The 21,560-nt window shown below is 38.9% G+C and overlaps 1 protein-coding gene across 1 annotated transcript in view; it reads left to right on the plus strand.

Moving 5' to 3' along the window:
- MYO3B (myosin IIIB) overlaps positions 1-21,560 on the plus strand; it is a gene marked incomplete at both ends in the record, with an annotated part of 269,873 nt that overhangs the window by 97,696 nt on the left and 150,617 nt on the right. Inside the window, 2 exons of the mRNA XM_081339995.1 lie at positions 3,683-3,838; positions 18,347-18,443. Coding sequence (XP_081196121.1) covers positions 3,683-3,838; positions 18,347-18,443 — 253 coding nt within the window. The remainder of the gene's footprint in view (positions 1-3,682; positions 3,839-18,346; positions 18,444-21,560) is intronic.

The following is a 21,560-nucleotide window of genomic DNA, read 5'->3' on the forward strand; positions in this document are numbered from 1 at the left end:
CTTGGGCATTCTGAAAGTCGGTTAAGATAATGCTCGAGGGCTTCAATTTAACCCAGTGATAGCTGCATTTACAGACATATTTGAATGTCTCATGCAAAATGATTGAGACTGCTGAACCGGAGTCCAATTCCATTTTTCATGGAATGCCTTGCAGTTCAATGGAGAGCTTAAGTTTAGATTTAAGGGGTCAACGAGCCCCTGTGTGGCAAATACTTGTCCGGCTTTTGAAAAAACCCACACTGGTTGGACCCTGGGCCCCGTTACCTCTCCTTGTCAGTTCCCCCGACTGATGCTTGGGTTATCTGTCTCTCTGGCGAGCCCGGCATATGGCTGTGATGTGTCCGGTCCTGCATGTGGCCATACGGAATCTGAAGTTTGCACGGGAATGGTTGCCTCTGCACCCCATACATCTAGAGAAGAGAACTGCCTTGTAAGTGTTTTCTTTTTGTTGATTTCCGCGTTCTTGTGCACCCGGCTGTTTCTGTAGTTTGTCTATCTCCGTCTCTTCTTCCACTGCTGGTTCGCTGCCAAATTTAGCGACCTCGTGGAGAACGGTTTCTTTGGCCTTGATAGGTTTGGCGGCTTGCACTACTTGCATGGCTCCTCCAGCTGCTTTGTTGGCCATTATTTCGTTTTGTGCCTCCGAGAATGTTAAATTGGGTCTGGCGAATAGTCTCTGTTGGAGGGCTTTTTCTCTGTGGCCGCAAACGAGCCGATCCCTCAGGCGTTCTTCAAGGTTTGAGAATTTGCAAAGACGCGTGGCCTGGTGCAGGCCTGTGATGTATTCTGACGCCGATTCTCCTGGACATTGTACCCTCTGGTCAAACTTGAATCTCCATGCCATTTCTGACATTTTTGGCTTAAAATGTCCATTAAGTTTTTGTTTGAGGTCGGCAAATGATACTGCTTCGATTGGCATGGGGGCAAACAGGTTTTCTGCGAGGTTGAACGTTGCTGGCCCACAGACGCATAGCAGTATTGCAGCTTTGAGCCCATCTTCAGCGATCTGATTTGCCCTTAAGTAATTCTCGACTTGAGAAAGATACGACAGCCATTCTTCTGGGTGGCGAATGTCGAACTCCCTTAATTTGCTGACCTTTGGCATCTTGACTAATTCCTGCGTTTCTGATCCTGCTTCTTGAGCTCAGACAGGTAATTCTGAGCAAATGGTCACTAGCGTAGCTGCTAGCCAGCTGAGGGAGAGGGGGGGGGAAAGATGCCTCTTTCCACCAGCACGTAAAGCCAACCCCTCGCGAGTTCAGCTCTTTAAGGTGAAGCAGGATCCCACCTTCATCGCCACTGTTGTGTTGTGGGTTCTGAAGAGCAGGGAAGACACCAGGCAGGTGAGTACAGAAGAATCATAGCTTTATTGTAGTGAGACTGTACTGTACTGAGGCTTTGGGGTAACGTTGCATAATATATATAGTCCACATGCTCTGAACAACCAATCAGATTGAACCCATTATTCCCGCCACATTAACTGCTGCCAGGACTGGAGACGTCCTGTCTGGGTTGCTGGAGAACCGTTAGTTCTCCAGCAGCACACGTGATTAAACCCCCAAAAGCTCAGTACATAACACACTCCTAGTTGGTTATCTTTGTCATCTGGGCACCCAAGATGTGTATTCGTTTATGCAATAAAGAAATCAGACCCATCAGAGCAAATTGATTGTGCCAACCAGCTAGCTAGCTAGCCCTTTCCTTTTTTCAGGATTCTCCCTTTCATTCGCATTCCTTCTGGATCCTCTTCCTAAGAGTCTGATTTTTTGGAGTGATTCTATCCAGTTCTGTTTAGTCTGGTGGGGGAGGGTATTTTTAGAGTTTTCCCGTAAGCTTTTCCTACTTCTCTAAGCCATAAAGGTTTCTCTGGATCCACTGATTTTGATATTTATCTCTTGTGTGCAACTAGGGCTGGCTGGTGGATTACTGCCAGAAAGCTGCAACCCCCATCAAATGATTACTCATATAGTTGAAACAAAAGGATTGCTCTACACGTGGACTGAGACGTGGACTATTTATTTTTCCATTTTACATATCCACCGTTCTCTCTGACGTGACTCTGCGTGGCATACAATAAAGCTAATAATTAAAACAAATCTTAAATAACCATGACAAACAATTGATATAAAATATAAATAAGATCACGAGAGAATGCTCCAAGATCTCACATATAGCAGTACCATCTTGCAGGCTCCCTAAAACTCAAAGATACCCTAGCATGCTGAAAAAAAGACATGTTTTAAGAGATTTCTGGAAAGCCACTAGGATTAGGGCTAATCTCAGTTCAGGGGGAATGATATTCCAAATGGTGGATGGCAGGAAAAAACTCATCCCAAGGGTCCCACTAGAGGGAGTTCTTTGGATGGCGAAGGAAAGGCAACAGGGTGACTACAGTATATAGAGATTCTTCCCTTTCCATCACGGAATCACAGGCTGGAAGCATTTCCAAAGCCGAGTGAGCCTTGGAATTCCAGCCGGTTTACAGAGGTGAGTCATGGTAAATGTATATAACAACATTTTTCTAATGAATTCATTTTACTTTTAAAGATCTGCCTGGAACCATCAACAATTTCATTATAAATGAAGCATTTTAAAACAGTTTATACTTTTTTTGTTTTTGTTTTGACATATTCTAATTTTACCAGGTTTTCTGGGAGAGAGGTTATATATTTCTAGAGACTGATGAGCATTTTTTTTTAAAAAAAAAATACTGGAACACTGACATGCAAATAAAAAAAACATGAGTAGAGAAATAAAAGGAACCAGAACCATAAAAACCAAATGATGGATTTATTTTTATTGGAGACTGTGAATGGTATTTAAATCTCTGTGGAGGCGGCTAGATTTTAGATAGTAGGTTTTATTGTTTTAGTTTTTATATCAGGAGGCTCCAGGTCCAAGAGGAACAGTATCTCATGAGCATTTGTAAAAGACATCATTTCCCAGCGGGTTTGTTCTTGAAATTTTCACAAGAGCCCTGAAATTGATTTTTTTTTTTGAAGAAATAAAAAATATGGAAGTTCCTCAGACTAACAGACATTACTGATGGATTATTGCAGGAATTATATGTTTATATTCTTTAACAACGATAGAGACTGAGCTTGGTGATGTATCTTTTGCCTTTTGTCATTAATAAAATACCGTATATTATTTAGATGATATGTAAAGGTAGAACTCTGTACATTTACACTTAATACTGATCATTTGCTGAACTTTTGAAATGGATTGTTTTTGTTGCCCAACTATCCAGGTAAGTTACTTTTTTTTTATAACCAATACTGATAAATTCAGTTTAATTACATTAAGTGTGAAGAAGATCCAGAGTCTGGTATGAGAAAAGTGACTATATAATTTTTTTTAAAAAAAAATAAATGTGAGGATTTGCGAAGTCAGGATAAACTATTATTATAAAGAAAATGAATGTGCTGTCCATTAAAGTGAATTAATTAGCAGATTTGCACTTTCACATTTAGTGTTGAAATATGCTAACTTTAATGATATTATCAGGATAAACTAATACGTCAGATTTATTCTCGCATATAAGGTAGTCCAATATATAGCTGAAGCCAAATTCAAAAATTACCTAAGACCCAGAATTAAGTATATAACTAGGCAGGTGGTAAAAATTTACACCAGAGCTATGTGTATCTTATCTGAATAATCCGATTATTGTATTTTTCAGGTGTCTAATTAAGGATTTTGAAAAACGTCCATCGGTCACTCATCTTTTAGAACATCCCTTCATACGACAGGCCCATGGTAAAGATATGGCACTCCAAAAGCAGTTGAGCAACCTGATTCAGGAACAACAAAAATTAGGTTCTGTGGCCAAGACAAGGTATTATCTAATTCCTCAGATTTCCTCCTATGGAAATCAAGGACTTCTTACCATAATGCATGCATATATTATAAATAAATGTATGAAATGATTTGAGTTTTTGTCCCACTTGAGTTCTCTGTATGCAAAATTGATATGAATGAAGTTGTGTTGTCATGTGCACAATGAAACGAGGCTTATCCTGGCTCAAGTGACATGGTGAGAAGCATCTCAGTAAACTTGGGGATAGCCCTCCCCTTCTGAAGTCCATTGAGGATAGCTTGGTTATTAAGTATGTCCTTATCTTAGGCATCCCTAGGAATAGGAGGGGGGCAAGGCATGCAATGTGTGCTGTGACCTGCCCGTACATTCTTGTGTACACCATCAAGTTGCAAAGTTAAAAGAGTCTAGCTTGTATTATGTCACTGAGCATATTTCATCATTTTAATGCCGTCGTGATTAAAAACAGACACCTATGCCTTATATGTAGAATAGGATTTTTCTTAGGATTGAATAAGCTCTTCATGATAGTTGGTACAGCTCATACAACTAGAACGTTTACACTTTTCTTATTTGTCTCTCTCTTAAAGGCATTCAACAATAATGGGAACTTCACATAATGGTTGTTTTTACACCTGCACTCAAGTGTTCATTAATCAGTAAAAGAAATGTAAACAGGATACATGTTCCTGCTTTATGATTTTTATTGTGTGAATAATAAAAAGTATTAGTGATGACATATTAGAAATGTAAAAACAGTCCGGTTTGTTTAGTCATTGTTTGGAAAGCTGCAATTAACTTTTTTTAAAACCTATGTCTTAGTATCGCCAGCTATATTTCTATAAAGCCTTATATTCTATATCCATTAAGAATGACTTCTTTTCCAATATAATTTGGAAGCCAGCATAGGAGGCATTGCTTGATTTTGTGCCGTCCATAGGGTGGCAGAATTTCACTGTTTTCAAAGTAAATTTAAATGCAAATGAGCACACATTGTTTCTGCTTAGCAGAGATTTTGCAATATGAAATTTATCTAGTGCTAGATAAGCTGTAAAGCATTATTGTAAATAAATACCTACTAATGCCGATGAAGAAAATTAAATGCCATGACTCATAAGTTATAAAAATGTGTGTGCATGTTCAGGCACTATCACTTTGCTTTTTCAAAACCAAAAGCCTTAATGCAGAAATGTAAATATACAGTAATAAATGTAATTTATAAGGTGAGGCTGATCGGGAGCAATTGGCCTGTAGATTTTTCTAAAGAGCCTAAATGAATCTTTTCTTGTTGTTTCTGTTGTTGTTTTGCTTTGCTGTAAGGGTGCTGTGTGCACATTTTCTTCCTTCTAGCAGTTACTATTTCTATGGGGTTGGTTTTTTGTTTTGTTTTGTTTTGTTACAATTCTCATAGTATGAGAATTGGGCAACTGTAATAAATATCTTCTGATATAAAGTGGAATAAACTCAGTTTGTATAAGTTGGCCTATTCATGATGTAAAATGAAATTCTATCATTTTAGATTACAGTGGAAGGGTATCACTCTTTTACTCTGGATGTGAGGATGGGGAGGGATTAAGTCTAGCTTAGGCTGTTTCTTATTAGACATCATTTTAGAAAATCAGCCTGCCACTAACAAGGAGTTGCAGAAATAGCATTTTAGAACAGTTTCAATTTGGATTTGAAAGCAAAGTGCTGCAAGTCTTTCCGGAATTTCTCCTATATATTCTGATAGAATTTGCAGGTAACCTCCAAAATAAGCCAAGAACATCTGCTGGAACACAAAAGGTTGGGCATGCAGAATCAAGGGTGGCTTTTTAAAAATGTACTTTCTTCCAGAGAACAACTGGGCAAATATCGAGGAGGAGGGGGGGAGAAATAGCATGCTGGAAAACTTTAACTGTAAGCAAGGAAGCTACAATTTTCAAGCTTCACAACATTGTTATTGCTAATAATTATCATATTTCTTCTTCTTCTTCTTCTTCTTCTTCTTCTTATTCTTATTATTATTATTATTATTATTATTATTATTATTATTATTGTTATTATTATATTTTTATCTTGCCTTTTTATATATAAGTGGGCAAAAATGTCTAATACTCTTTTGTTCTCCTATTTTCCCCGCAACAACAGCTCTGTGAGGTAGGCTGGGCTGAGGGTGTGTGATTGGCCCAAGGCCACTCAGCCAGCTTTCATGCCTAAGGTGGGACAAGAATTCATAGTGTTTTGGTTTCTAGGCCAGCACCTTCACTACATTGGCTCTCTAGATAGGAAGAGGGTAGAAAGGGGATAATATAGTCATGGCATGTGAGATATATAGCAATTAAAGTTGTTGCCAGCATTGTAATTATGATGCTTCAGAAAGTACTCCAAGCAGGATTCTTAGTAGGTTGATCGGGCTAGATGATCATATTGAAAATGCGGCACTTTTGCTGTAATAGAGGTCACAAGCCCAATTCTTCCCATCGTTTCAAGTATTCTCATTATTTCTTTTTATGTTCTCCCAGGGACAAAAAGAGGAATGTGGGTCAGTTATTCCTACGCCTGTTTGAAAGCTGTTCTGTTAATCTTCAGAGAGAAAAGGAAATGTGTGCATTGGGTGCTAGATGGGCAAACTGTGACAAGATAATACCTTCAATGTAATAAGGAACTAATAAAATATGGCCACTTGAAAGGAACAATTGATTGGGAAGACAAGCCAGTACAAGAGCAATTGTGCCCTAAATAATGAGTGTCTTTGTTATACCTTCCAATGGTTCCACTTTTGATTTTATTTTAGTTTTATTACATTTGTAGCCCATTTCACTATAACACATAATTTATCTCTCCCATAAAGCTCTGTATCAACCACACAGATATGTACCATCAGTGACATTAGTAGTGCATTCCACTGTATTTAGTACAAGTAGTAAATGGTTCTGTTTTTTGCTGAAAATATATGCCAAACCAGAAGCCCCCTTGTAACATGAATAAACCCAGTGTAGATTTCCAGGTATTGGAACAGTAATGGCCATGTTCAACCACAGCTGAAAAAGCTGGTTTTGTTGGAACACAGATTTACATAGGTATGGATTTGAACAAATCTTTTTTTAGTTTTTCCAACTCAATGGAATATTAGAAATAAATGATATAAGGGAAACTTAGACTATTGTCAAAGATGGAAGAGGACAGGAAGGCCTGGAGGAACATTGTCCGTGGGGTTGCGATGGGTTGGACACGACTTCACAACTAACAACAACAACAACAACAACAACAACAACAAGAGCCTTGGTGGAGCAGTGGACTAACGCCTCCTTAAGTAACACCAGCTTCCTGCAATTAGTGCAGGTTCGAGTCCCACCAGGCTCAAGGTTGACTCAGCCTTCCATCCTTCCGAGGTAGGTAAAATGAGGACCCAGATTGTTGGGGGCAAGAAGCTGACTTTGTAAAAATGCCACTTGGGGCCCCCCGAAAGCCCTAATCAGCAGGCATATACATAGAATGAAGGCTATTGCTAAGCACATTGATTTGTGCTTCTTAGATTGTAAGCCGCCCTGAGTCTTTGGAGAAGGGCGGGATATAAATGGGATTAAAAATTTTTTAAAAACAACAACAACAAGAAGAAGAAGACTATTGTCAGTAGGTAATTCTCTAAAAGTACCACTGGGCTGAGGCAATTTTAATGGGTGGGAGAAGCTGGGAAAAGAAAGATTAAGTTTAAAAAAGGGCTAGATTAGGCTGGGGGCTGGGAGAAAAAAAATCCAGGGAACAATCCCTCAGTGGGATTGATTGAGTCTATGGGAGAATGTTTCTGACAATTTCATTCTAAGCTCCCTTAGACCTGGAATGGAGCATGCACAGCCCATCCTTTAGTATGGACAGTGGACATGTCCATACTAATACCTGTAGACAGAAGACAAGGGGGGAATAGAAACACATAGCCACAATACATATACACTCATCCAGATTAGATTCTGACACACATACACAACTTGCACACACCAAGACTATATATGCCCTCATTCTAATTAGATCAGTGATGGCGAACCTTTTAGAAACCAAGTGCCCAAACTGCAACCCAAAATCCACTTATTTATCATCGTGTGCCGGGTGGGCATTGCCCATTGGGTGGGTGTGGCCCATTGGGTGGGTGTGGCTGCAGTGGTAACGGCAGACTGAGTGGGACTAAAAAGTTCAATGAATTCCAACTTTGCGAGATCTTTTTTTTTCCCATGAGAAGTTGAAATTGATTGATTGAACCTTTTTTTTTTGCACACGGCGGCGGAGGCCTAAAGTGCAAAGGTTTTATAAAACACAGCTGAAGGCCTAGGACTGGGGCAATGGTGTGCATGCCCACAGAGAGGGCTCTGCGTGCCACCAGTGGCATGTGTGCCATAGGTTCGCCAGCACAGAATTAGACCATTGCAAAGATACATGCATATGCAAGGGCAACATAGTATATGACCCTATCTTGATTATACTGTCACACATACATATATACACGGACAAGGTATCATATATACTTCATCCTTATACTCTCTTTTTCTATGCATACTCTAATTAGTCACACAGTGGAAACAAGTTACTTCATTTAGCTACACAGAAGAAAATACAGACACCTCCTATGGGCACTGCTGGTGAGGGGCTTGGAAAGAGCCTGGAGGCTCTGTCTACTTGTTTCTTATTGCCATCTGGCTGACCCACTCAAGTTGTCTCAGGACTACATGTCCACTCCCAGACAGGGGTCCAATATTGATAAATTATTGCAGCATTCAGTTGTATGAAGTTGCTTAGAACAAGCTAGTGTTTCATTCTGGGGTTAAAGTATAGTGCCACAAGGTGGCTAGTGAAACCCACAGGGGGACAGAGAGTTAAAAAAAATGCTGTATTCCATCTCAGTATAGCTATTCTGAGTAAAGCCCTGGTATCTTTCTGATTTAAATTTTTTACATTTTCAATATTAAAATAATTTCTTACTTGAAAATAATTTGATAAGGTTTGGTCAGTAGTCCTACCCGAGTTCTCTGACAAAATTCATTTGTTCAAAAACAAAGAGGATGATTATTATTTTATTAGGACTGGCAGCATTGCATTTGTTTTGTGAAATCTATATAATCCTTCAGAATGTTTGAAAATTTAAAGGGCTTATTACAGGACTGATTAATACAGAAAGCAGCTTTATAATGCAATTTAAAAATAAATAAATATCAGCTCTTTCTGCTTTACTGATGTCTGACTCACAGGTTTTGTTTCTCAAAATCTTTAGAAGCAAAGTAGATGTTTTCCACTGCCCAAGGGGGAAAACGCAGTAGGAGATTTTGTTTGTTTATTCAGAAAAGGAGTTCAATTGAAAGCCAAGTCAGCAATTAGCTGTGAATATGAGGTGCCCTCAATCCGAACACAATGATTGTAAACCATCCAAGCATGAAGTTAAAAATTTCAAGGGCACCTGCCAAATCAGTCTGGATGGGCCTCCTGCTGCTGGAGACGCTTTTCCAGTGCTTCTAAAAAAGAAAAACGTTTCTGTTTTCAGCCAGCGAGTGATGGGATATGAAGGATATTGTGTTAATATCTTGACCGGCTCAAGGTTGACTCAGCTTTCCATCCTTCTGAGGTCAGTAAAATGAGAACCCACATTGTTGGGGCCAATATGCTGAGTCGATAAACCGCTTAGAGAGGGCTGCAAAGCCAAAGCGCTATGAAGCAGCATATACGTCTAAGTGCTATTGCTATTAATGTTGGTAATTTTTTCTATTTCTTTTTCAAATGTTTTGGTGTTTTCTCTACCTTCTAACACAGGGGTGTCAAACTCAATTTCATTGAGGGCCGCATCAGCATTGCGGTTGCCCTCAGGGGCCCCGGTGGGTATGGCCAGGGTGGGTGTGGCCTACTGGGTGGGCGTGGCTAGAGTGTGTATGGCCTACTGGGTGGGCGTGGCCAGCTCTACCTCGTTTGCATCAAGGGTGCCTATGGGGGCCTGGGCAGGAGTGGGACAGATCTGAGGGTCTCTGGCAGAAGGAGGGTCTCTGGGCCAGGGCCAAGGCAGTGGGGGCCGTTCCCTCACTGTTTCCAGGATGGTTTCGCGGGCCGCATGAAACCACTTCGCGGGCCAGATCTGGCCCCCGGGCCTTGTGTTTGACATGTCTGTTCTAACACGTCTGAGGCAAGTCTGAGATACAAAACTGAAATCCAATGGAAAATTCTTGGTTTGTGTAATAAAATATGCATGCAAGTGTACACAAACAGTTTTGAATATACCAAAATTCCTAAGTGAGTGATATTGATGAAATAGGGTGAAAATAACCACGGCTGAGGAGGTGAAAGAAAGCAAAGCCTACATATTTTTATTCCTGTGATTTACTGAAAATGTTAATTCTTCATCAAAATGTTTCTTGGATATTCCAAATGTAGTCAGAAAAGAAATTTACTAAGGATGGATTCTAAAGTGATAATTTTCCGCCCTTCTTGCCTGTGATTTTTATACCTTCCCAAGGTCAAATGAGCTTATAGTCCTGTTCCATGTAATTAAGTCAAAACAGCAAATGGATCCTTTTCAGTTTTGTGGGTTAACAAAAGTATTTTGGCAAATGTAGAGTTCACCTATTTGTTGCAAATCAGTCCAGCTTTACAAGTATGATATTGTAAGGAGCACAGATCATTCTGTTGAAAAGTTTTGGAAACAAGACGTATGGTAGAAAGTAAAGTAGGTTTGTATGGGAAGGTAGGACCACTTCAGTTGCTGAAGTAGCCTCTCTTGCATCTAAGCTAGCCTAGCCTCTACCTCCTATCAATGGTTCCTATCAATGCAGAAAAATGGAGTACTAGTGTAAAAATGTAGGAAAATAGTACAGTTTGATTCATAAACACCCATCTGTAGCTCAGCTTATTTCTGAAATTTATATACCCCTTTATTCATATATATATATAGGGTATATGTTGTTGTTGTTGTTGTTAGCTGCGAAGTCGTGTCCAACCCATCGCGACCCTATGGACAACATTCCTCCAGGCCTTCCTGTCCTCTACCATCTTCTGGAGTCCATTTAAGCTCACGCCTACTGCTTCAGTGACTCCATCCAGCCACCTCATTCTCTGACGTCCCCTTCTTCTATTGCCCTCGATCTTTCCCAGCATTAGGCTCTTCTCCAGTGAGTCCTTCCTTCTCATTAGGTGGCCAAAGTATTTGAGTTTTAGCTTCAGGATCTGGCCTTCTAAAGAGCAGTCAGGATTGATCTCCTCTAGGACTGACCGGTTTGATCGCCTTGCAGTCCAAGGGACTCGCAGGAGTCTTCTCCAGCACCATAGTTCAAAGGCCTCAATTCTTTGGCGCTCAGCCTTTCTTATGGTCCAACTTTCACTGCCATACATTGCAACTGGGAAGACCATATAGGGTATATAGGGTAAAATAAAAACCAATAACATTAAACCTTCTCCGGTGTCTTCACGCTGAGGGAGAACTACCACAATAAGACCAATAGCCAAATACAAGGATGAGATCCATCTGTCAGTGATACTATCAATCCCCAAAGTCTCTCCAGAACAGCAGGGCCATCAGGATAGGTCTGGTCTGATCTTGAGTGGAGTGTTCTTCTGAAGAGGATGAGTGGTAACTGAAAAACCACACCCTCATGCTCCTGGTGACAACAGTTCTCCAAAGCTGGGACTCAAAAGACTCAAACCCCTACTAGATTGCATTGTACAAAAAAAGAAAGCATTGGGAAAACATGATCCTACAAATAATTAGTCCCTGAGACATGCAGGGATTACAAGAGGACAACCAGCAGCTTGAATTGCACTTAAAAACCAATTTATTAGTGTAGTTCTCACAATAGTGCTGTTACTTCGGCAAATGTGAAGTGGTTTTAACTATTAACTCACTGTCACTTGCTGTCATCTGCTCCTCAATCAGGAGCAAAAGATCTTCAGTTTAAGACTGTATGTATATGTATGTATGCATATTTATGTATGTGTGTATATATATATATATATATATATATATATATATATATATATATATGTAAATTTAATCTAAAAAATTTACACAAATATGAGCTGTCACTGTTGTGACTACTGCCTGTCGATGGCCTTCGGTTAGGCTGAAACAGGAAATAAAGATTTGTCCCATGTTTGGGGCCTACCAAGGTAAACTAAATAGTTAACAAGCATTTATATATATATATATATATATATATATATATATATATATATATATATATATATATATATATATATATATATATATATATATATATATATATATATATATATATATATATATATATATATATATATATATATATATATATATATATATATATATATATATATATATGGGACGCAGTGGGTTAGGACGCTGAGCTTGTCGATAAGAAGGTTGGCAGTTTGGCGGGTCAAATCCCGAATGCCGCGTAACAGAGTGAGCACCTGTTACTCGTCCCAGCTTCTGCCAACCTAGCAGTTTGAAAGCACGTAAAAATGCAAGTAGAAAAATAGGGACCACTACGGTGGGAAGGTAATAGCGTTCCGTGCGCCTTTGGCATCTAGTCATGCCGGCCATGTGACCATGGAGACGTCCTCGGACAAGCGCTGGCTGTTCGGCTTTGAAACAGAGATGAGCACCGGCCCCTAGAGTTGGAAATGACTAGCACGCATGTGCGGGGGAACCTTTAACTTTACACACACACACACACACACACACACACACACACACACACACACACACATGTTAAATGTTAAGTATTTAGATTATCTACCTTGCTAGGCCCCAAACATGGGACAAATCTTATTTCCTGTTTCAGCCTAACCCAAGGCCATCAACAGGCAGTAGTCACAGCAGTGACAGCTGATATTTGTATAATTTTTTTGGATTGCTAACAAAGAATTAAGGGAGACTGATATGTATTTCAAACTTATTTGTTCTCATCAGTCAGCCATACCCTTCTGAGATTCGAACCTGGGCCGATTGCACCTTAGGCAATTCTTCTAACCTTTAGGCCACTGGCTCTTTCTCGCTTTGTTAGCTGAGAAGCAAGGGAGATATGTGTTAAGCTAAGTGTATTATCGCATTAAACAGTTTTGTTTGTATTTTATCCTGGTGTTCGATTGTTTCCTTTTAAATATGTATATATGTAGTCTGGTGACAGGTGTGTTTGGAACCCATATCATACTTGCTGGTATTGAACCTGTGTTTCCTACCCAGATCTTCACAACTCCAAGCATAGCATTTTATCCAATTAGATTTGTGGCATAGAATCAAGCCATATTACACTGGCTTGCCAGCTCTGATAATCTTCAGAATAGTCAGTCTTTAGAATAATGGTTACTGGAAGAATGTATAAAGATAAATTCACCTGTTTTCAGATTGGGATTTCCAAATACACAAGGATTGAGCTTGACTGCAACCAGGAAATGAGGAAATAAGAAAGACTCAAAGAGCTAGGCAATAGTCAAAATAGGAAAATGTTACAGAGTTCTTTCAGTAATAAGAACGCCCTAGATTAAGATAGGTAGTAAGACAAGTAGTAGGAAATAGATAAGCATAGAATTAGCATTAAGATTAGAAGCAAGGAAAAGACCTTGCATTGTGCATAAGAAAACAACCCATATTGGGATAAAAACAAATCTAAGCCTTTGTGTCTGGGTCTTTATCAAATTTTAAAAAAAATCTTAACAAACACATAAATCACACACTGCTTGTTTGCAGGAATTGATATTTCATAACTTCTTTTCAACAAACCATCCATTGTATTATTTAAATGAATTTCATATGACTTTTTATCTAATTCCTTTCTTATTAGTGTTTTCATAACATCTGGGTAACTAAAGAAAGGTTCTTAAATACTTTCTATGATTCTCTTGCTTTTACTAAGAATATTATAGAAGCCCTCAAACATACTGAAATCATACATTCAGATTATAAAAATATGAATGTTTTGCCTAAATTTCTATTTTTATTTCAAATGATACCTATTCTTAAAAAAGACTCAAATTTGGAGGAATGGCAAAAGGGTATCAATAAATTTGTATGGGCAGGGAAAAGGCCACGAGTTAAATTTAAGATTATGCAGGACACGCGTGAAAGAGGTGGTCTTAAAATGCCCAATTTTAAATTATATTATGAAGCTGCTGCGTTGTCAGCGATAAGTGATTGGATTAATTTAACACAAGGGAGATTATTAAATCTTGAAGGCCACGACTTGTTATTTGGCTGGCATGCATATTTATTATATGATAAGAAGGTAGATAATGTGTTTATAGTGCATATTTTAAGACAGGCATTGTTGAGAGTTTGGAAAAAGTATAGATATAAGCTAAACTACAAGACACCTTTATGGGCAATACCGAAACATGCAATAGAAAACATAAATGTTGGGTTCAAACATGATGTGAGTACATATAAGGAAATCTTAAGTATGAAGAGGAACGTATGGTGTTTGAAGCCGTATAATTTTTTACGAGAAGAGAAGATTGTTCAAACCTGGTTTCAATATGGTCAATTATGGGCCAGGTGGAAAGAAGATCAGAAAATTGGTTTTTCAATGACTGATGAAAATCTGGTAAAGCAAATCAGAAATCAGGGTCCAGCACATATCAAACGGATATATCTTGCATTGATAGAAATTGACTCAGAAACAGAACTTGTTAAAGATTGCATGATAAAGTGGGCTCAGAATATTCAAGAAGTTATTACAATGGACACTTGGGAAAAGATTTGGGTGAGGAACGTTAAATTTACGCAAGCTCAAAATTTAAGAGAGAACTTTTATAAAATGTTTTATAGATGGCATTTAGATCCTAAAAAGCTTGCAAGTATGTATCCAAACTATCAACCTAAATGCTGGAGATGTGGTGGCGAAGATGCAACGTATTTTCATATATGGTGGACCTGTAAAAAGGTTAAAGCTTTTTGGATTAAAATCTGGTGGAATATGCAGAAGATATTTAAGCAAAGGATAAAGTTTTGTCCGCAATTGTTTTTATTGGGCATAATTACGGATACTACTGTTGTGGACACTAAGTTGATGTTGAACTTAATTACGGCAGCAAGACTTTTAGTAGGTCAATATTGGAAGAAGGAGTAACTGCCGACTATAGAAGAATGGACTCTAAAAGTCTCTGACCTGGTGGAAATGGCAAAGATTTCGGCTTATTTGAAAGACCATTCGCAACAACGTTATATTATGGAGTGGAAAAAGTGGATTGATTATATCCAGAACAAATATGGGACTAAAAAGTTTCATTTAGCATTTGTATAAGTTTTTTTATGTGATATTAGTATTGCTTGTAGTCATTTTATATGAGCTAGAGTGCAATAGACTTAATAGTTTATTGTTGTTAACATATGGTTGTTTTTGATTGTTTTTATCTTTATACCTTGTATTTAGCTCTGGGAAGTCGGGGAGGGGGGAAGGGGAAAGGGGTGGGGGGAGGGTTAGGGAGGGTTAGGAAGGGTTGGGTGGAGGGAGGGGGGGAGGGATTGTTAAAGATAAAATGTATTGTAAAACTTTTCAATAAAAAAAACTAAAACAAAAAAATAAAAAAAGTAAAATATCTTTCACTAGCCAAGTTCAGCCCTCAGTATTAATATAGGAAACAAGATGTTTGGAACAAGGTTTATGTATTGTCACATGGCACAGTTCTCACTACCCTGAAAATTGCTAGCACAGTTTTACTGTATTTGCTTTTTGTTTTATTGGTTCCAGTGTCATAAGATTACTATTTACTTTGAAAAAGGAAGACCTATGCATGGGAAATTCGTAGATGGTTGTTGAGGTTCTAGGTGAAGGATCTAGGCCAACATTGTGCTGTTCTGTTGTTGTATCTGAGTGGATCCTCTTTGATAATATTGGTTGCAAGACTAGAAAGCATTTGAACATTTGTGATGGATATGCTGCGCCACCTAGTATGTTAATATACTGCTATTATAAATATTTTCACTACTTCGGACACTGGAAGAACAACAGATGTCAATCTCTATTTTCAAATACAGTGTTTTGTCCATGTAATCAAGCTGGCCAGTAGTTATGGGTTATACATGGTGTCATCTGTATGTAGAGAGTAACCGGTTTAAACATAATTGTAGTTTAATCTATCATAGCAAAGAAAGTATCCGTTTCAACTGTCATACATCATGATACTTTTACAAATTTCGATGTAGCAAGTTAAAGACATTTATATTTTTAATGTACAGGTAAAACTCAAAAAATTAGAATATCGTGCAAAAGTTCATTTATTTCAGTAATGCACCTTAAAAGGGGAAACTAATATATGAGATACTCATTACATGCAAAGCAAGATAGTTCAAGCTGTGATTTGTCATAATTGTGATGATTATGGCGTACAGCTCATGAAAACCCCAAATCCACAATCTCAGAAAATTAGAATATTACATGCAATCAATAAAACAAGGAGTGTACATTGAACAATATTGGACCTCTGAAAAGTATAAGCATGCATATGTACTCAGTACTTGGTTTGGGCCCCTTTTGCAGGAATTACTGCCTCAATGAGGCATGGCATGGAAGCTATCAGCCTGTGGCACAGCTGAGGTGTTATGGAAGACCAGGATGCTTCAATAGCAGCCTTCAGCTCTTCTGCATTGTTCGGTCTCATGTCTCTCATTTTTCTCTTGGCAATGCCCCATAGATTATCTATGGGGTTCAGGTCAGGCGAGTTTGCTGGCCAATCAAGCACAGTAATCCCACAGTCATTGAACCAGGTTTTGGTGCTTTTGGAAGTGTGGGCAGATGCCAAGTCTTGCTGGAAAATGAAGTCAGCATCCCCATAAAGCTCGTCTGCGGAAGGAAGCATGAAGTGCTCCAAAATCTCCTGGTAGACGGCTGCGTTGACCCTGGACTTAATGTGGACCAACACCAGCAGATGTCATGGCTCCCCAGATCCACACAGACTGTGGAAACTTCACACTGGATTTCAAGCATCTTGCAGTGTGTGCCTCTCCATTCTTCCTCCAGACTCTGGGTCCTTGGTTTCCAAATGAGATGCAAAAGTTGGACTTTGGACCACTGAGCAACAGACCAGGTCTGTTTTTCTTTAGCCCAGGTAAGACGCTTCTGACGTTTGTTGTTCAGGAGCGACTTGACAAGAGGAATACGACATTTGAAGCCCATGTCCAGGATCCGTCTGTGTGTGGTGGCTCTTGATGCACTGACTCCAGCCTCAGTCCACTCCTTGTGAAAGTCCCCAACACTTTTGAATGGCCTTTTCCTGACAATCCTCTCCAGGCTGCGGTCATCCCTGCTGCTTGTGATTCCTACTGAACCAGACTGAGAGACCATTTAAAGGCTCAGGAACCCTTTGCAGGTGTTATGGCTTAATTAGCTGATTAGAGTGGGACACTTTCAGCCTAGAATACTGCACCTTTTCACAATATTCTAATTTTCTGAGATTGTGGATTTGGGGTTTTCATGAGCTGTACACCATAATCATCACAATTTTGACAAATCACGGCTTGAACTATCTTGCTTTGCATGTAATAAGTCTATCTCATATATTAGTTTCCCCTTTTAAGTTGCATTACTGAAATAAATGAACTTTTGCACGATATTCTAATTTTTCGAGTTTCACCTGTAAGCTAACAATTTAGTTGTGGGGAAAATGAGGACAAAAGAATATAGCAAATAATGGCTTCAGGTGAATATCAAATTAACTCACACTGAGGTAAAGTGAAAGTGATGGAGATTTGTAAATATTTTATATTCAAGATGAATAGCTTTGAATTTGTTAACTAAAAAAGTGCTACATATGATGGTGAATATCATGAGTTCTGGTTGTAGCCTGGGTTGATGATATTCTGGGTTATACCACTGGTAATCATTGGTGTGAATCAAAGATTGGAGCATTTTCTATTTAGAATAAGTTCCCTCTGTGTGTGTGTATGTGTGTTCTCTCTCTGTGTGTGTGTATAATAATCTAATACATCAGTGATAAAGCATAGGCATCTTTTAGATGTGCTAGTATTACTCGAGAAGAACTTTTAAAGTGTATAACATTAAAAAATAAGACCTTGCATCTGCAATGAACTATCAAGCATACATTTTTTTTATCATTTGGTTCTGTTTATGTGAAGATCATTGGCAAGAGCTTCAGAGCGCACATTTTATTTGCTATAATCACGATGGACACAATATATCCATATATTATTCATTTTATTTTGATTTAAAATTCATGAATAACCTGGTAGATTGCTAAAAAAAGGTTCAATGGAATACATGTCTTTAAAAGGTTGTGCAAATTGTAGTGACTTCCATTTGTACAACTTGTACTCTCTCTCTCTCTCTCTCTCTCTCTCTCTCTCTCTCTCTCTCTCTCTCTCTCTCTCTCTCTCTCTCTCTCTCTCGCTTTGTGTGTGTGTGTGTGTGTGTGTGTAAGACTATGGCATTGTGAAGTTCTGAAAATATTCCAGAGGACATGACCCCATTAAATATTTCCCAGACCTATGGAAAATACAAGCTACAACTTGAAGTATTGTAGGGGTTTTTTTTCATATGTCTTTTTAGGAAGAATATTTTTCACACAGGTACTCCAACCCTTTTACAGGCATGAACAAATGCATAATCGCAGACCATATCACGTTGAAGCTTCTGACAAATATTCTCCAGATGATGATCTGGTAAACCTTGAAATTTTGGACGAGGTAAGATATGATGAGATGATGGATTCTTTCTCAGTACAAATAGTGATCTTACTAATTGTAATTGCCTTCAAGTCACTCTTGTGATTAATAGCATCCTGTCATCAAGTTGATCATTCAAAGTTCCGACAAAATTTTAAAAAACACCTTGTATCATATTATTCTAATCTCCAGTCATATATTCATATATTCCAAATATAGTAGTGGGTCTGGGAAGCTTACTTAAAAACAAGCCACAGTACATTAAACTAAAAAAACCAACGATTGAACATTATCACAAGAGAGGAACCTTATCCTAAGAGAGGAACAAATGTACTTCATCGATTAATCCACAAAGTTCAGTCCAGGTAGGAACCCAACATATCCCAGTTGGCAATGATTAACTACCAGTAAGGGAAACCAGTTAAAGTTCAGTAATACAGATCCCCTGAATTTTTGATTCCAGCTGACAGAAAATACCCTTAAATTAGGCAGGGAGATTAAAATGCAGCCTCTATGAAGAATAATTGAATGGAGTTCTAACTATACAATTAACCATTTCTAGCCAACAGGGCCTGCTCTAGATTAGAGTCAAGTAGACACTAGCCTAGGGACACTAAATTTTAAGGGCACTAAAATTAAACACTTCTGAAAAACAAATAAAAAAGCAAAAATAAGAACTCCATGAGCTTGTATGCCTGCCTGCTGGAGGGTTAAATATAATTTCAAGGAATTATTGCTATATGAAAACAGTGAGTGCTGATGTAATTAAAATGACTTATTGGGTAAAAAGGGTGCACAGGGAAACAAAGCATGCCCAGGCTGAAAATCTGGAGTGTAACACTCAAAAACTGAAAAGAAAAAAACAAAACAAAAGGGTGCCTTTTTGAGATTCCTAGAAAAAAATTGAAAGATGAGCTAAATCATAGAGGGCACCAAAGTATGACTTTGCCTAGAGGGGCAAAATGTCTAGAGCTGGCTCTGCTATGTAAGTCTCAGAAACTCAAATCAGATGTCCCCTCTGATTCGGCTTTACTGGGACTTCCTTTTCATTTCAGGAAGTTCAAAACTTCAGTCTGAGGTGGAAGGAGGAGGATTACCGTCTTCTCCTTCTCTCTGCCTTGGCATGCTGCTTCTTGCTCATCTCCCTTCCCCCAGACAGCAGAGACTCATCCCCAATAGCCTGTGCCTGTTTTCAACAGTGAAGGGTCACAGGGCAGAAAGAAGGCTCCACACACATTTGCACTCCTCAGCTTACCCTGAGGACACAGGTAAACCTCCAAAATGGTTTCAATTATTCTCTAAAGCAGGGTTAGGCAACCTTGGCTCTTTTATGACTCGTGGACTTCAACTCCCAGAATTCCTGAGCCAGCCATGCTGAGGGGACAGGGAGAGGTTTCCATGCTGAGTTATAGCTGGCTCAGGAATTCTGGGAGTTGAAGTCCACGAGTCATAAAAGAGCCAAGGTTGCCTAACCCTGCTCTAAAGAAATGCAAATGACCATCTGTCTGCAAGCAGTATAAATCCTTCCACTCCCCACTATCTAGTCAGAGCTGAAGAAGCTTCTTGGATGAGAAGCGAAACTTCTTCAAAAGAAACACAAGAAAGTCCAGTTGCCTCCTGAAAAAAAGCACTTTGGGGCTTCCCCCAGAGAACTGTCTACAGTCTCCCCCTGAAACAAACTTCTCCTCCTCCTCCTCCTCCAGAGGGAGAAGTTGGAATGAGAACTGCTTACACACCAAAGTTCGTGCCTGAGACAAAAGTGTACTAGTATTCCTGAACCCTTGTGGCATGAGAGGATGAGAAATAGTAAATGGCAGCCTTTGAAGCCTACTCTTTACAACAGCAAGAAAGAGCAAGACAGGTTCAACTCCAAGAGCTTCATTTGTTGCATCTTCCATTTATGGTCATACTGCACAGTTTTGAAGCAACCATATAACCTGTGCTTTAGGGGGCGGGGGGCATGATTCTGTATATATGGGAGCTTTATATAAATATTTCCCATAACCATTATATGATCTTTGGAGTGTGCACAGGCATAATCTGTGCCCCCCAAAAGCTGCTGCGTGCAGCATTCTGATGCAACTATGAAATAGATACTGGTAGTGAGCCATATCATAGGTGGTCATGGTTTTCTTTCATTTAGAGAGCAGTCATCCCTAACATGGCATCCTCTTGATACTACTGAGATTACAACTTCTAGAATTCCCAGCTAACATGGACAACAGTTGCTGGAAATTCAGGGATTATGAAGTCTTGTTTGGGAACAAACTGTGAGGAAGAGTAGAAGAAGGAAAATGCAGCATGAATAAGCAGAAATGGAGTGCCTTCTACACATAATTGATCACTTCTATGTCTGTCATTTTTTCCCCCAGTGGTGGGGCTATATATATCTTTGGGCCACCACTGGGCAAAAAAAACAGTGCAGCAATTATGGGTAGAAAGGACAGACTTCTATACCCCTTGCTTATACAGCTGTTTAAATCACATTCCTGTTGCCAGCCATCATAAGTAACTTGGCTCTTAGATACCAACTTGGGTGCCCAACCTATTGCGTGCCTAACCTATTGCTTGCTGATACCAGCCACTTTCATAATTAATCCTATGAGGGTCTTCTCATATCTAATTACAGTAGGCAAGGAGCCAGTTTTCCAAAGGAAAGAGAGCAATGCTTAAGGCTTCTCTATATAAGAGGAAAATGTCATTTGCTCGAGGTGGGGTGGGGTGGGGTGTGAAAGAACTGTTTCCTGTTACTGACATTAAGAATTGCTAGATCAAGGCAATGCAACAATTTATAAAAGGTAAGAAGGGGATTTTTTTCACATTTCATGCATTTGTTAAAGAGATGTATCTAATAAAAATGAACAAATAGGCATCGTGATAGAAAAACAATATGTTTGGTAACTCAGTTCATTGTTTTTCTTTTTATAATTTTAGTTGAGAAAAGTAATGCTTAGAATTTGTCAAAATACACCACAGTAAGTGAAAATAGATTTCAGCAGTGACTGCCATGTAAAATTGCTTTGTCTTCATTAAAATTGAACTGTAGTAAAATGTTACAGTTGTAATAAATAAATACATAATAAAAAATAATTGTAGATAATCTGTTTTTGAACTAAGCAAGTTAGCTTCATGTGTGGA

The sequence above is a fragment of the Vipera berus genome (assembly GCF_964194415.1).
Source record: "Vipera berus genome assembly, chromosome: 1".
Taxonomy (NCBI): Eukaryota; Metazoa; Chordata; class Lepidosauria; order Squamata; family Viperidae; genus Vipera; species Vipera berus.